Source organism: Sinocyclocheilus rhinocerous, unplaced genomic scaffold, assembly GCF_001515625.1.
Source record: "Sinocyclocheilus rhinocerous isolate Xijiao unplaced genomic scaffold, SAMN03320098_v1.1 scaffold285, whole genome shotgun sequence".
Taxonomy (NCBI): Eukaryota; Metazoa; Chordata; class Actinopteri; order Cypriniformes; family Cyprinidae; genus Sinocyclocheilus; species Sinocyclocheilus rhinocerous.
Window position 1 is genome coordinate 1,851,332 of NW_015630288.1, and position 17,289 is coordinate 1,868,620.

At 40.2% G+C, this 17,289-nt stretch overlaps 1 protein-coding gene across 1 annotated transcript in view; it reads right to left on the reverse strand.

Annotated features, from left to right (window-relative positions):
* The window catches only part of LOC107740021 (ankyrin-1-like), a 149,865-nt gene that overhangs the window by 10,654 nt on the left and 121,922 nt on the right, over nt 1-17,289 (reverse strand). Inside the window, exons 36-38 of the mRNA XM_016552291.1 lie at nt 15,352-15,513; nt 5,309-5,960; nt 3,522-3,861 (exon numbers count right to left, since the gene is read on the reverse strand). Coding sequence (XP_016407777.1) covers nt 3,522-3,861; nt 5,309-5,960; nt 15,352-15,513 — 1,154 coding nt within the window. The remainder of the gene's footprint in view (nt 1-3,521; nt 3,862-5,308; nt 5,961-15,351; nt 15,514-17,289) is intronic.

The following is a 17,289-nucleotide window of genomic DNA, read 5'->3' on the forward strand; positions in this document are numbered from 1 at the left end:
TATATATTTTTTTTTTTAAATCTTTTGACATATAAGAGGCTATTGCATTTTAAAAATATAAAAGTTTCAGACCTTTATTGAGAGGTTTTATAGGAGACAATACTCCACAAGATATGATTATATTTTTTTGTGCCAAAAACTACCAAAATTACAAGTGAACCTCAAGAAACATATTTAAAAAAGCATGTCATGACCCCTTTAAAAGTGTGTCCTTCAGGAGGTCAGCAAACAGGAAAGGTTGGCAATAAAACCAACCCTAATTTATAAAACAGTTTAAGCATAAGAATGCGTATGAGGAATGCAGGAATGCACCATGTGTCAATGACTAGACTAACCTCAAATACAGAGCTTGTAACATCCAGTGCTTAGTACCATATGGCTGCTTTAATGTTCTATAAGAACAATCTCATATTTTACTCACACAGAACCAACTATAGCTGTTCCAACTAAAAACTGTAGTACTGTTTTTACAGGCCACTGGCATTTCACCACTCAAACGAGGTCAAATGAAACTGAAACCAACCACCCAAGTATCACTGTAGTCCCCTAGATTTACAACCTACTACAGCTGAAGTCTCTGCTATTTCTCTTTTATGGCACTGCCTTTAAGAAATATCCCAGATTATATTTCAAAAACAATCGTCTGTACCTTCAGTATAACTCTGCGGCGCACAACTCGAGTGGTGACGTTTTCCTCTTCATCAGCCACACCTTCATTCTCACCCAACTCACGATCCAGCTGAGTGTGAATGTAGGCCAGCACCGATCGGACAGAGCTGCTGGCGATATGCAAGACGTTTTGGCAGCTGATGACCATGAAGGCCAACAGCACAAAGCTGAACAGCAGCTCAGTCACCAGTGCCCACATAGTGTGGCGGTCGCTCTCTCACAAGCACTCAGAAACACGCTCCAACAGCGAGATGAGGTCCAGAGATTTGGGGAAGGATGTTATCTTCCCCTAGTTTCCGTCTTCCACTCTATCCACAGCTTTCATTTAAAGAAAGCAGGCAATTCTTAATCTGAGCCTATTCCTTCCTCTGTCATTTCCACATTGAGTGGTGTTGGGAATGTGGTTGGCTTTAGCTTCCTTTTTTGACTGCTCTCTCTCTCTCTCTCTCTCTCTCTCTCTCTCGCCCTCTCTCTCTCAACCTTCCAAAAACATCTCCCTTCTGTCTAGTGTCTGATTGCACATGTGATCTGTATGCTTTAAATACCCACAATGTGAGGACAACTCTCTTGTTGTGGCTCTTAGTTTGTGAGTGAACGAACAGCTGCTAACATTTCAACAACAGCGTTTTCACACCAGGTGCCTCCTTTGGTTTACATGTAGTATTACACAGTTAAACTAAGCAGACATTTGCATAAACTACAGAGACAATAGAACCTTTCGTCAGAATGTTTATGTCAGATTACTTTCAAGTTTCATGTTAATTATTGAAAACAAAATCCTTTTGTCCTCAGATGTGCACTACTGTTCAAATGTCTGGGGACAGTAAGATTTTTTATGTTTTTGAAAGAAGTCTCTTATGAGCACCAAGACAGCATTTATTTGATCAAAAATACAGTAAAAACAGTAATATTGTTGAAAATAATTGTGCTGCTTCATATTTTTTTGGAAAGTGTGATACATTTAGTCAGGATCTTTTGATGGATAGAAAGAACAGCATTATTTGAAATAGAAGTCTTTTGTAGCATTATACTGTAAATGTCTTTATTGTCACTTTTAATCAATTTAATGTTTCATTGCTGAAAGTATTATTCAGCAATGACACATTAAATTAAAAAAGTTACTTACTAAAGTATTGAACAGTAGTGTACATTGTAAGTGCATTTCTGGCAATAGATTTTTTAATTCTATGGTATTCAGCAAATGAATACCAAATACCAAATTCAGCTGTCAGGTATTCAAATAACTTGACTTTAACTCAATATTACTTATAAAGGTTTCACCTCCCCTCACAAAATGTTTCACGTTTTTCATGCAAATTATAAAAAGTCAGTTATTTATCTTTATAATTTAAGCACAATTTTCACAGCTAAAAAAGCACACTGTGTGTCTTTGAGAAACCATTGTAGTTTATGACCTTACTGTCCATGCTTTCCAAATCCATATATAACATTCCTCCCCCCACTAGCCAGTGCAGCAGGAGCAGCCCTTTGGATGACAGAAGGAGACAAGATCTATTTTTAGAAACCAATGGGTTGTGTCCTTCTAGGGGCTGGCTGTACTGTATGTGTGTGTGTGTGTGTGTGTACACCTGGTATTCCCTATGTTATGTCCTCACAAGGATCGTAATACCAGTAATTTTTGACTTTGTGTGTCAAAAATTGACACACAAGGAAACACCAAGCTTATAAATCATACAGAATGAAGTTTTTTGAAAAAAAAAAAAAAAATTGTGTATCGAAGTTAGAAATTCAAATATTGTGACAAAATTTATTTTGTAGGGTGCCACAAGTTTGTTAAAATTTCCAAAGGGTGCCGCGACTAAAAAAAGGTTGGGAAACACTGGGTTAGAGTAAGGAAATACAGTCTGTACAGTGTGAAAACCATTATGTCTGAGGGATTCTATTATAATATCCATTAGGGAAGTCGTGGCCTAATGGTTAGAGAGTCGGACTCGTAACCCAAAGGTTGTGGGTTCAAAACATGGAAAGCTGTGTGTGTGTGCATTGCACCACAAACAATTGTGCATACTTGAGTTTCTAAATATTTTTCAAAGCTAATTATCCATGTCCACTTTGGGCTTGTTTTAATAGAGTCACTTGTAATATGGTCTGTCACAGATGGCATTTTGGGCTTGCTGGTGCTCGTTCTTAACGTCATTATTCATTGTTTTACCATTTCCTTTTACTTTTTTTTTCATTTTCATTTCATTTTTTCTTCCCCTAGCCCAATGATGCATACATGCACACTGTTTTTCAAATCTAGTCACAGAATATTAAAATGACTGATGGAGGCTAGTAAATAATTCTCCTGAAGTACACTATGCAATATTTTTAATAGTAAACAACAAATCAAATCACACAAACAAAGCCTTCACTACAAAGGTGTAATACAGTATGATTCGGAAAGATGCAAATGTTGGTTAGAATACCACGTAATGTCACTACAAATTACTTTTAGGTTTGAAAATGCTTTGTTAACAACAAATTTGCAATTTTTTATGGAGAGATACCAACCTCCATGGCTCTCTCACTGGAGAAAGTGTAACCATCAACTTGGATAACATCTGCCTTGATAACAATCTCATTATAGCCTTGAGGTCATTGAATTGCTGTCAGAGTTGTATGACAGTCAGTGTCATAGAATACCAAAGAAATTTGTAAGAAGTGCCATAACCTAATCCTACCTGTGGCAGAATTGTTTGTGACTTCAAGTCAACCTCATCTCATCCATCATATAATTGCAGGTCAAGGCAAAACAAATAATCAATACGTGACAAAATGTCCATGATATGTGAAAACACAAATTAAATCAGATAAAATTAATCTGAATCAAGTTCCTTCCCAACTCTTACCTGTCCTCTTAGACGCATGTCCTCCCAACCCCGAATGTTAGCTGCTCTGTGCGGGAAGCCTAGTCCTTTCTCAAAAGGTTGAGTTCCCTGATAATACCCGTGGATGATCTCAGAATGCCGTATGTCCCGCACTGGTTCAATTAGGGCTTCCTGGGCTAGGCAAGACTGCTTAGAATCACAGTCCAGTGTGGCTCGTACTGATGACATCATAGACTCCATTGCCTGTCTAGGAAGAGAGCACTGTAGAGATCCCACTCTGTTCTGGGTTTGTTCTGGGGCCGAGTGCCAACCAGGAGCCCCCTGATCCTGTAGATAAGATAGGAAGGACCCACCACATAACCTGAGAAATGAAACAAAAAATTAGAAAGAGGAAATGACAATGTAGTAATCACTATGAGTGCAGTAATCACAATGAGTGGAAGTAACCTTACTCTGTTCCAAAGAACCACAGACAGCCAGTAAAAATAAGTTATTAAATAAACACAGGCCATGCAATTCATCACTCACATAAAGACTCTATGAAAAGATTTGATGAATGCATTGATGTACTTCCTATTGCAGGGGTGTCCAATCCTGCTCATGGGGGGCCACTATCAGAGTTTAGCTCCAAGCTGCTCCAAAACACTTACCTGGAAGTTTCTAGTAATCCTGGAGTCCTTGATTAACAGGTTTAGGTGTGTATAATTAGGGTTGAAGCAAAACTATGGTCATCTAAACCTGTTTCTTGAAGGCCACTGACCTGCAGAGTTTAGGTCCAACTCTAATTAAACAGCTAATCAAGGTCTTCAGACTCACTAGAACAGTGGTTTTCAATTCTGGTTCTGGGGACCCACTGCTCTGCACATTTTGTATGTCTCCATTATTTAACACTGATTCAGATCATCAGCTCATTAGGTGAAAGCTCCATGAAATCAGCTGCGAGTGTCAGATTAGGGAAATATACAAAATGTGCAGAGCAGTGGGTCCCCAGGACTAGGATTAAAAACCACTGCACTAGAAACTTCCAGGCAGGAGAGTTGTGGCTGGTTGGAGCTAAACTCTGCAGGACAGTGGCCCTCCAGGAGCAGGATTAGACACCCCTGTCCTATTGCAATAGGAAGTTGAGGTGTGACGTTTCAATGGGCTCAAGCTTTTTCATTACATAGCCAAAAGTCTTTTGTTTAACCATAAGCAGAGTTTAGCTCCAGCCCCAATTAAACAAACCTGAACCAGCACATCAAGCTCTTCAGGATCACTAGAAACGTCCAGGCAGGTGTGTTAGAACTAAACTCTGCAGGAACGTTCCCTCCAGGAGCAGAATTAGACACTCCTGGTGTAGACCTAACAACTTTCAAAACTATTTTATGGAGTTTTTGTTTACTGAAAATCTTTTGGAAAGATGATTTGTCGGTTTAACAACTGGCATGTTGTAAAATAACAGAACAATCCATTTAACAATCTGTACTTCTATCCCTCACAGCCTGGTTTTCATTCCTGTCAAAAATTAAATACAACCCTACCCTGACCAAAGTCTATTTAAAATTTAGGATGATGGGCTGTTCTCATTCTACAGGCTGAAACTTTTTATAGTGGGAGATCATTAGTCATTAATATTTGCAGTTTTTTGCAATTCAATTTGGTGATGCTAGTAGCATGTAAATGCCACATATTCCTGGGCCCTTAAAAAACATCTGCAAGAGTTTTTGAAATCAAGAGTTGAGAATGATTACCTGATGATACTTCCTGAGGAATATATAGCAGAGCCCCTACTGGTCAACAAAGTAATTTAGAGTCTAATGACAACTCACCTGTCATCACCAGGATCTGCCCGTCTTCTTAGCACAGGTGACTCACTCATTCGAGCATAAACTCGCTGTTGCCCTGAAATGAGAGATATGCTATCTTCTACGTTTGTGCCGTCACCTCCTCCTTCTCCTAAACCTCCACTGGAATCGTCTTTAATGTTGTTGACTTCTTGACCTACAGCACTTTCTAACCTCTCCGACCCCTGACCTCTGTCCAGAGCATTGATGTTGACCCCTTCGCTCAGACACAGCATCCCAGCAGCACTGTAATCTGAATCCGCCCCAATGGATTGATCCTCAAGTAGCTCGATGGAACCACTTAACCCTCCCTGAGCAGCAAGTCCCACTGGTCCGTTTGCACCGGGAGTCCCGCTTCTCGAGTGGCCCAGGCTCCTGTTCAGTAGCGCCTCGGAGTCATCAGCATTGCTGCACTCCAGTGAGGAGTCCTCTACGGTCACAATGGAAGGACTATTGCCTGAGGGCCAAACCTGTACCTCAGACATCTCCATGAGTGTGTCCTCTTCAGTGGTAGCGATGGGTGCACACTCCATGCTTGACACTTCCTGCCAGTAGGGCTCATTGCCCAGTGGCGAAGGTAGACTGTACTGCATGGAGGCCGGTGAGACTAGTTCTTCCTGTACCACCAGCCCGTAACCTGGAGTGATACAGAGAGAGGCACACTGATACAGGCCCCCCACTGTGCCCCACAAAAGTAAACCCAGGAGGGATGTGCTCCAGACCAGGGGGTTAGGGAAGGGAGATTGGAGAGCAAGCTGCAAGATTGGAGATGGCTAAAGCTGCTGTAAGCCATTTCTTGTCCCAAGTACCTGACAGATATCAATGAAATATGCCCTGAAATCGTCTATAGGCACTTGAGTGCATCTTGCACATGGTAACCAACCAGAGAACACTCTGCCTGTCAAAGATTTCACATAGTTGAGTTGGCAGACATTGGATTTGCTGCTAACAGCAAATGCAGTGGTGCGGCATCATACAACATTGCACTGCATATCTGGAGGAAGTAGGGAAGGTGGCTAGCGTTGCTTACAGCAGCTTTGGGCCAGGAGCAAGAGCACAGGCAATTGTGGTAGCACCAAGTATGCAATTTTATAAGACTGTCGCTGCCCCACTTCTTGTCCCAAGAGATAAGGGGGTTAAAGAGAACCTTTCAACTGTCACCAACCAGGAAGTAAAAGACACCCCTTCAGAACTGTGGAGTTTGGGCAGAGCACCCTGTACACACATGCTTCATCTTCCATGCTCTCATTCTCTGAGTCATGACATTTTAGCCTCTATCAAACTAAAGAGCATGCATGCAAGCAACCAGCAAAGATCAATAACCATTGTTCTCATGAAGAAGGGTAATGTCTTACACATACACAACTGTTAACAGTACTAAACACATACAGCTGAAAGGAACTCATTACAATTCATGTAACTTTGATACAAGTCATATCCATGTAGTTTATGAGATTTGTGCATAAAAACGGTTGTAAAGTGTGAAAACACATTCTCTGAAACTCAAGTTCAGTTTCAGACATTCTTCCCAACAAACTGGAAATAACACAGACTCCAGCCTTAAAGGGGAAGTGTGTATTTCCACTGATTTATTTGTGCAAAAAAATGGCTCAACCAATGATAGAGGGTTAGGGCGGGACAATCTGGTTGCTTAATCAATGGCAGTTCGACCAATGGAAACAGGCGTATTTATTTATTTATTTGTTTGTTTCATTTGTGCCTGTAGTCATGCAGAAATTACACACTTCTACTTTAAGTGACAATAAATTTGCAAACAAACAATAGCTATACATATACCTGTAGATATGGATAGCAATATAAAGATACTTTTATAGATACCAATAAAAATCATTGTGGCTTATAAAAAAAATTGTATTAGACAATGAGTGTGTTTTCATGTTAAGCCAACAATATGTAAGGTCATGTAAGCATCTTAGTACTATTTTATTATTCGTTGTCTGTTTTTTTATAAGAAGCTCATTTTGGTGGTTACAAGTGTTCTGTTGTATGTGTAAACACACTCATTGAGAGAAATGTCAATAGACTCAAGTGACACTTAAGTGACTTTATACTCTAAAGAGAAAGATGTGTATTGTCAGAGAGAGAAAGTTATGTGTATTGTCCAAAATAACATTCTTACTCTGACATAAACAATGGACCTTATTGACTAGTCTGTTTCCTCTCCCCAGTTTACGACCCCCGTACAGATAAGACCTCTCATACAGAGCACACTACACACACCAAAGAGATATATTAACCACATGGCTCTGGAATGGGAGTTCAGAGGGTGGATAAACTCAATCATGTGACCTCATACCTGTGTAGTTTCTTTGAAAAATCACAAACACTTTACAGTATGATTCCATTTGTTAACATCAGTTCACTACATTAGTTAATATGCATTAACAATTAAAACTACTTCTAAAGCATTTATTAATCTTAGATCATTTTAATTTTAACATACTCATGCATCATTAAAATCAAAAGTTGTAAGACCTGAGCTACTGTTACAAATGTACTGCTCGTTGTTCCTTAATGTTAGTTAATGCATTAACTAATGTTAATTTATGGGACCTTATTTGTAGTTACCAAAAAATCATTTAAGGTTAAATGGATATTAGTTACAGACTACAATACAATACTGTTACATACATCTATTTAATAATCCAAAATAAATAAATAGAGATGTATAGTGATCAATTAGTAATTAATTTGGGGAAAACATTTTGTATGTTATGCAGCTACAGTATTCTATACAAAAGCCCTAAAAATGTAGTATGTATACTATGTACAGGACAGCATCCATTTGAGTACATATATTTCAGTACTGCATTAGCTCTTGTGCATTTTGTGTGAATTAAATGCCTTTTATGACAGACAGAGTGGGAAACAGACATAGACATACAAAATACACTCACAAAAACACAAACGAATAAGGCAAAATCACAAGCTTGTGAGGACAATAAAGTAGCAAAAGAAAAAACAATAGAAAAAAATTCTGATAGAAAAAAAACAAGCCAATCCATAACATGTTATGTATAAACAGAAACATAACATCCACTATCACACAGAAAATGCATAATTGTGAACAAATAGAGAAAAAGACTTATTTGTATAAGTAATAAAAAAAAATAAAAAAAAATTATTGTGAGAAGTTTAACAGGATTCCTGAATTCACAGGTAATAGACAGACATGAAGAAAATGATAACATTGAATATAAATAAGTGATTGTACAGTGACCAAGAAGGTTAAAAAGAAAGGTAACAAAGAAACAAACATATTTCTGTGCTCCTCAAGCAAAGAGCTTAACAACTATCAAAGATTGAATAGCACCAGCAAGGACTTCATGCAGCTGTAACATGCCATGCAAGTTCCATTGTTGGACATCATGCCAAAAAGTGATATTTTATTTGAAGGGCATCACACAAGGAAGATAACATATGCCATAAAGACATTTTAGTGATAACAGAATATAATTACTCCTTGAACTGCACTCTTTAAGCTTAGGTGAAGTTAACTTTACCAAAAGAGTGACTTTATTTTGTTTCACATATCTTTATGGTAATGCATGCACCATGTGAATTGTCATTGTGTCCTGTTTCAGAGCCCATCAAACTAAAGTTTTATTGAAAACTCCATGGAGAGGCATTCATGCTTTATGCCCTCCTGTGATACATGCAGACAGGGTCCAAAATTAACCTAAGAGCCAATTGTGAGTAAAACTGGAGTCACCGACCATCTGGTTGGTTACCTAATGGTTTAAATCTAATAATCTGAATTTTGCTTATATACATCATGTAAGTCTGCCAAACAAAACACGTGTTGTAGCATATTTATGTTTTTTTCTCTGTGCCAACACATATATAAAATAATGCTTGCATTAAGTCACCAAAGCTAAAGTGGCTAAAGAGTTTAATTGTCATATAGAGTCAAACAAATTTGAATGAAATGAATTTAACTTATAATAAGAAAGAGAAACATACAGTTTTATAAAGATGTATGGCCACAAAATTTTTACCAGCCACTGGCAGATGTGGCAGAAAGTTACTTTTGGACCCTGCATGCAGAGATTATGGTATGAGGTACATCCAAGAAAGTGCCACAAGAGCATGTAAACAGGCCTCATAGCAGAAAGACAAGAAAGGGTTGTTTGGGTGAAAGGAGACAGAGCGAGAGAGAGAGAGAGAGAGAGACAGAAAGAGACAGAAAGAAAGAAAAGGAGACAGGTGAGTCAGAAACACCTCCCTCCTGTAGGGGGCGCTAAGCATACAACTGGTGATGGAGGAGGTTGATCACAGAACAGAGCAACAACTTTCCTTTTTTTATGAAGGGGGAAGGTGGCTTGGGGGTGGGGGGGGGGACACACGACTGGTCTGAGGACAGAGAGATAAATGAGGGCCAGAGGTCAACATGATGTCTGTATGAGATCAAAGGTCAGAGAGGAGGTGCACAAGAGGAGAAGGAGAAGGAGAAGGAGAGGAAGAAGGCTGGGCTGCATGTGACATATCAAGAAAGGGAACAGGTTTAAGGCTCTACTGAATAAACAGAGAACTGCCATTTTGCCCACTATTCCAAGACATCACACAAAAAAAGCATGGTCGTCCCTTTTACATTTACTAGGGTTTTGTGAACTATTCTTGTTATTCATAGCAGACTATACTCCACGGAGATAGGGACCATTAAAATTATGCTAACGTGAAAATAGCTTTAATTTCAGTATCACACTAGATACCAGCATTCATTGTATTCCACTAAAGCCCCTACTCCATCGATGCTTGTGTCTAGGAGTCACTCCACACCCCTGCATAACAATGAGTGCGTTCCACTTTGGTTTTAGGGTATGTTTACATAACGTTACATTAGGGTATGTTTACATAACGTTACATTTGGTATATTAATGTGAAATGTAATTGTTACAAAATATAGACATATATTGCTATAATTATATTTAACACGTCCATAATATTGCTGCGGATAGAAGGAGGATCTTTAGGAGTTAAGCCCAGTTCACACCAAGGATGATAACTATAAAGATAACGATATTAGCGTCCACACCAGCGGACGATATTGTCTGTTTATTCTAAGCGCACGCTCGTCTGCCGCTTTAAATTCTGTAGCTCGTTATAGAAGGATGGATTCTGATTGGGTGTCAAAGTTTGGACAAAATTGTTCTGGAAGTGATTCCAATGATATCGTGTTCATTCACTGTGCAATATTGTATGCTGGTCTCCCACAAACTAAATTATTATTGCAGCTGGTCCATAATGATGAAGCAAGGCTTTTAACTGGGTAAAGGCACTGTCAGGTTTAGCACCCCAATATATTATTGACCATCTTCACCTATACTTTACTCTGCTCATAACAAAAATCTAAGGGTGACCAAGCCTTTTCTGTGGTAGTCTGGAATTTTCTTCCTTACCATGTGAGGTAGGCTCCACCAAAAATGATGGTTGATCTTGTGTTGATATTTCTTAATTTGTACAGCATTTTGGGTCAACTTCTGTTGTCATTTGGGTCAAATCCCTCATTTCTACCATATGTTAGCTAGCACACCACAGGTAGCAATTCCTGCAGAGCTTCCCATCACAGCAGCACCAAGCCGCGTGTTTAGCTTTACAAGTACAGTATGTCTCTAGACTTCCCTTCTTGCTCAGCACAGATGAGGAAGTCAGTAAAATACAGTGCAATGTATTTCTCTTGCCTTTGAAAACTACCTGCAGCAGGAGCCACTGAGCAAGCAAGTGAGGCACCAGCTCCTCACTTTTCAATACTGCCATAATAACAGAAATGGCAAAGTCTTGCTATGAAAGGAAGAGATTACAGAAGAAAAACAGCAGGTAAGAAGGTGCTCCTAAAATTGGTTGCAGTCACATGTAGAAACAAACATTTCACAAGCAATCGCCCATCCAAGGGAGATCCATGCTCTGGGTTAATGGGATACTCCACATGACCCAATAGGGCCTTTATTGAACAATTCAGGAGTACAGACGCCACAAGCTCTACATTCCCATCAAAAGCAGACAGTTTGCAGTCAAGCCTAACTAAATGGGCTTCCAATGCATTTACTGTCTTTCAGGGACTTGAACTCCACTTTAGTGCTCACCAATTACCAATTATCTGGGACAATGAATCTGCCATGCCAGAAAAGACACAGTGGGATCAGGCAGTGAAACTAGTGGGTGTTGTTAAAGATGTCTTCCCCAGACTTTAGAGATGCGTTGTGCCATGGAAAAAGGCCAGAGCCTCATGGTCATACAGGAGAAAAGGTTGTCTATTAGACAAAGGAAGAGTCCTGGATGTACCAGTGATCCCAGAGGGAATTTTCTGCACAGTTTTGATACAGATGCTGAATCGATATAAGGAATAAGAGGAATGACGAGGCTCTGCAGAAGCTCTGTCTACCAAGAAAGACACAATCTGTCCCTCCCACATCACCCTGGCAAACTGTTGTATAGGTGGCAATAAGCCATATGTATACTTGTTGGGTCAGAGTCAGAGTAGACTTGTTGGGTCCTATCCAAAGATTTGTTTACTTGCTACACCACTGAGGGACAAAGGAAAGGATGTGACGTGTGGCCAAGTATGGTGTCCCATACTTGTAATTTGTGCTCTGATTTAACCCATCCAAGTGCACACACACAGCAGTGAGTAGTGAACAAACACACACACCGTGAACACACACCCAGAGCAGTGGGCAATGCTGCGGCGCCCGGAGAGCAGTTGGGGGTTCAGTGCCTTGCTCAAGGGTCTCACCTCAGACGTGGTATTGAGGGTGGAGAGAGCACTGCTGGTAATTCACTTCCCCCACCGACAATCCCTGCCGGACCTGAGACTCGAACCCGCAACCTTTGGGTTACAAGTCTGACTCTCTAACCATACATACATACTCTAACCAACCACAACTGCCCCCAAACAAATCAGGAACTCTCCCCACTAGAGGAGCGAGGAAAAAGAAGAGGGTAGCTGGCTGGGTTCCCTCTGCAGGGCAATAACCAAACAGGGCACAACAATAGTGCACTCACGAACTGTCACAAGCACTTTAGATGCCCACAGTTTCACAAAGTTTATCCTCAAAATAACATTGCATAGCAAAAGAATCCACAAACTGGCAAAACATGCGGAGAGCTACTGCTCCCTTCGAGGTGGTGAGTCACTCAATAGCTGTCCCAACACAGGCTGCTTGCACATTCACAGTGCAGTGCACAAACTCTCTTGCAGGTCCACCACTAGATGCCACCACAGTGCTGTGCATAAACAATGGTGAGCATGCATCAAGTCTCAGGCAACAGTCAGGTCTCTCTCTCACATGCACAGGGTGTGGACCTGCTCTCTGGAAGCAATCGTTTTTACAGGGAATGGAAACTGAGTCTGGTCGAACAGATTCAGAACCATTGGCCAAAGCCAAACATGGGGAAAATAATCACCAAGCATCAACTTTTGCACTGGATAGTGGAAGTGGTGGTCTTTCTCGCATATTTCATGCACCCTAGCTTTCAGAAGAGGCCCTATCTGGTTTAATGAGCACATTCAACAAGGGAATGACTCCTTGGGCTCTGTTTCAGGGGTTGCAATATAGGATGGCTGTGCAGCGGTGTGGTGTCTGCACCATTCAAGGCTTTATGAATGAAGAATAAATCGAGGAAGAAGTGCTCTTTTTTAAAATACAATGATGATAGCCTCATTACTTAGAGGCAAGGGGGTGACTAGACACAAGCATTGTATTTGTCAGTAAAAGGGGCTGGCGTAATGAAACTGCCCCCCCCCCCCAATTTAGAGTGTTAAATGAAACAAAGCTGCAAAACAACTTGTTTTCTACTTTTACAACTTTGTGACATCAAATGAATAGATCAAGTGCATGACTGCCTCCACAGCAACACATTTTTGCCAATTTTATTTTATTTTTTCACCTGGCGTGCAAGTAGGGGTGAAGTATTGTACTAAGGAAAGGGCAGGAAAGGCACTACTATTTCTATCAAAGGTGCTTCATGCTGGATTTGTGTCTATTTGCGCTGTTTCATAATTTTTCCTCCCTATGCTACTGATTGACGTCTTTGACCACTGCAACACATCTCATGCCATAAGATGCTGTTTAACAATTTAACTGTTAAGAGTGCATCTTGAGAACCATGACTGCTGTTCAATGTTGTGTTATTTGATATGTTTTCTAAGTGTTATTTCAGTCTTGGATCTGTAGCAGTTTGAGATGTGTATGCTTCACATAATTTTGATTATTTATGATTATTTACTGCCATATACTGTAATCTACATGATATGGCAGGGGTATTGATACAATATTTCCTATGCAAAAGGTTGTTACCCTGTCATGACAATGGGGATTTACAGTGAAGTCATGAAGCACAAGAAGCACAATAACAGCATCTTTAAATCAGAAGGACACTGAGAAAATGGAGAATGGTCATGTGTTAATAAAATATGATTATGTATGATATATACATTATACATTATAAGTGAACCTCAAGGAAAATAATACAATAAGAAGTTGTGTCATGACCCATTTAGTGGCCCTTCAGGGTGATATGAATGTACATTTTGCACTGGACTTTACCCCCTCAGCATCTGTACAACTAACATGTTTTACTCTATACTAAGGCTTTCAGCTGCAAAGAAGTGCATCTCTCTGTACGAGTAAAATATATGTATATGATAATGGTTCCACAAAAACACGAAACATGCTACTGAATTAACTGATATCTGGAATTATTTAGGTTACCTTTGTTAATGGTAAAAGGAACCAAATTTCATCACATATCAGGTAGCTTATGCCAATAATAACTGACAGGCTATATAACTGGGGTTAAATACAACTTAAGCTGCATTGACAAGATCTGCTGCATGCTGTTGAAAATGTTAAATTGTCAAGTTGTCTAAATTGTCATTGTGAGGTGGGACTACTTTTCTTTATGGACTTTTGACTACCTAAATTTTTCTGATGGGTGGAGCTTTTTTCCCATGTAAACATTGTTTTATGGATAGGTAAGTCAGAGACCGTCTTCCAGATGAAATGTATTGAAAACAGAATTCAGTAACAGGTGAAACAAAGGCTGTTGTGCCTGATTGTAAGTGATTAAAGGAGATGTAACATTTGCCACCATATGGTCTATGCAAATATCAAATAGTTACTGTCTGTAATAAAACTTGGGAACTTAGTGTTTCTGTGATGTCAGGGTCTTCATATACTTGGTAACAATGTGCATGTGATCCAAGACAACTGATAAGGCTTTGCCAATGCCAGCAAGTTTTCCACTCTTAAGAGAACCTACATGATTGTATCATGCCTCTTCACAGCATCTTTGTGTGAATATCAAGCAACAGTGGTCTTTACAGGAGTTAAAATTAAACAGACAGTGTTGGTAAGTGATTCTTTCACATTGTGGATGTACAAGCTTTATATGTAAACATGTTTTCACTCATATTTTCAAAACGTATACTACAAGCCACACACTCTAAAAAATGCTGGGTTAAATATAATAGCTGGGTTTGTCCCTACAATAGCTGGGTTTGTCCCTTTTTAACCCAGCATTTTTTAGAGTGCAGATACTGTCAGAGCTTACGTTGAATTTTTCCCAGTAATATAAATATAACTGAATAAGTAACTTAGAGTCAGTCAGTAGTGTGACAACCTTCATGGATTGTCTGATGCTTAATGTTCATTTAGACATAGAAATGCATCTCCTTAATCTCAAAGATTTCCCAATTTCAATGGGAACAGAGGATCTTTGAGGAGTTTTAAAACATTTCCCGGAAAATTAGTCAAAACATTTGGACAGGCTACATAGAATAGCAAAATAACATAGTTCTGGAGGGGTGTCTTCAGTTTTGGTCCTGGTGACAGCAGAATTGGAAGAGGAAATGTAAGGTTCATGGCCAAAATATAGGGGGACAAGGATTTGAGCAGAAAAAACAGCAGCAGATTATCAACTGGATGAGAGGAAAAGCCAGCTCTTGGAAAAAAAGGATTATATGGAACAAGTGAGGAAAGTTTAACAAAGCAGTGTCTCTCACTTACCATTTGTGATGCCAGGAGATAGATGGTCTCTCTCATGATGCCTAGACCTGGAAGCATCTTGTTCCCAGCCCCCCTGCTGACCTGTTGGTGGTCCCTGGCCCTCCAACATGTTCACAATGTCCACTCGGTCAATGCTCTTGAGGGCCACGTACAGGCTGTCCACTACAGTGGTGAGAGACACACAGATGGTGGAGAAATGGAGAAGGGGAAGACAGGGTAGTTGGACATAAAGGATGAGGACAGAGACACACCACTGACAAAACCAAAGGATTTCAAGACACTATTAGCAAAGACATCCAAATAACAATAATTTCAAAATGACATTAGGGTAAAGTGTACAAATCTTTATTTACTCTTGTTATTCAAAATAAGTAGATACTGTGCAAAAATCTGTCTCAGTCACGTGAACTTTTCTTTACAGCCACCATATTTATCACCATCATGTGGAAAGCAATGGCAGAGAATTAAAAAAAAATCCCAGAAGCTGTATCAAGACATAAAGTCAATGATATAGGAGGAAGTCTTGGGCGGACTATCGTTTGACCAGTGAGCTTTTCCTAATTTTCACCTAACAACACTGGGGAGCCCCACACCTGTATAATGTTGGTCAGCAGCCCAATTTTCACTCTTAATTGTCTGTGTCTTTCTACTTTAATTGAGAGTTATACTAGGAAAGCAGACGTTCTCTTTCAGGCAAGTTCTCTTTTCCACAGTTTCAGCATTTTGCAAACTATGCAACCCCTCCAAGTTAAGCATCTAGAGGTAGGATGTGCACTAGTTTGGCAGTGTTCAGTGTTCTTGTTTTGGGTAGTTTTATTTTGACAAAAACTTGTGAGGTTGATGGAATAGGGCCTAATATTAACCCCAAGAACTTGGGAAGGGGGGAGCAAGGGCAAGCTATCGCTGGCTTCACTTTTCTTAATACATTGCAGGGAATGCCGACTGGGGGCTGTCTACACCCATAAGGTGGTGCTGAAGAATGGTGAGATGGCCCCCTGACCCAAGCCCCTTGTGGTGCCGTGGCACTAGAAGCGTGCAACAAGCAGACTGTTGCCTGGATTCACCTGGTAGGTGCCTAGTGATAAGGTAAGCTTTAAAGGAAAAGTTAACCCAAAAATGAAAATTCTGTCATTAATTACTCACCCTCATGTTGTTCCAAACCCACAAGACCTTCGTTCATCTTCAGAACACAAATAAATATATTTTCAATGAAATCTGGGAGCTTTCTGACCCTCCATAGACAGCAATGCAACTACCACGTTCAATGCCCAGAAAGGTAGTAAAGGCCCTGATATACTTCAAACCAAGTTCTTTTTCATTCTTCGTTTGAGGGCAAAAAGAAGTTCGAAAAGGCTAAGCGACGGTATACTGTTTTTGAACATTCCAACACCCCCGCGCTGCTGGAGGCGGGGTTATAAACATCTGTCACGCCGCCCGCATGTACCCCCTAAACACAACAACGATGGCGGCTGTGAGAGAAGAACAGTTTCGTAAACATCTGGCAGTAGCATTGATCTATTCAATGGTAAAGAAAAAGAATAAGAACAAATGAGGTGGTATGTGCGTCCACTTAATGAAAACAGAAAGAATGATGGCGTGTTTGCCCTTTTTATTCAGCAAATGCGGAGCACAGATGAGGAAGTGCATTTTTCATACTTCAGAATGCGCGCCGCGCGGTTTGACGATCTCTTGAAAAGGGTATTGCCATATGTGAAACATGCAGAAATGCACAGGACACAGATTTCCACTACGGAGAGACTGGCCTTGACACTCCGAGTACTAGTTTGTGGGGCCACGCAACAAAGTGTGGCTGAAACATTCAAGATTGGACCGTGCACAGCCCGCAAGATAGTCACGGAGATGTGTTCTCCTGTCTGACCTCCGTGGAATGAGAAACGAACCGGTGGGAATAAAATCGCACGTCAAAGAAGGCGGAGT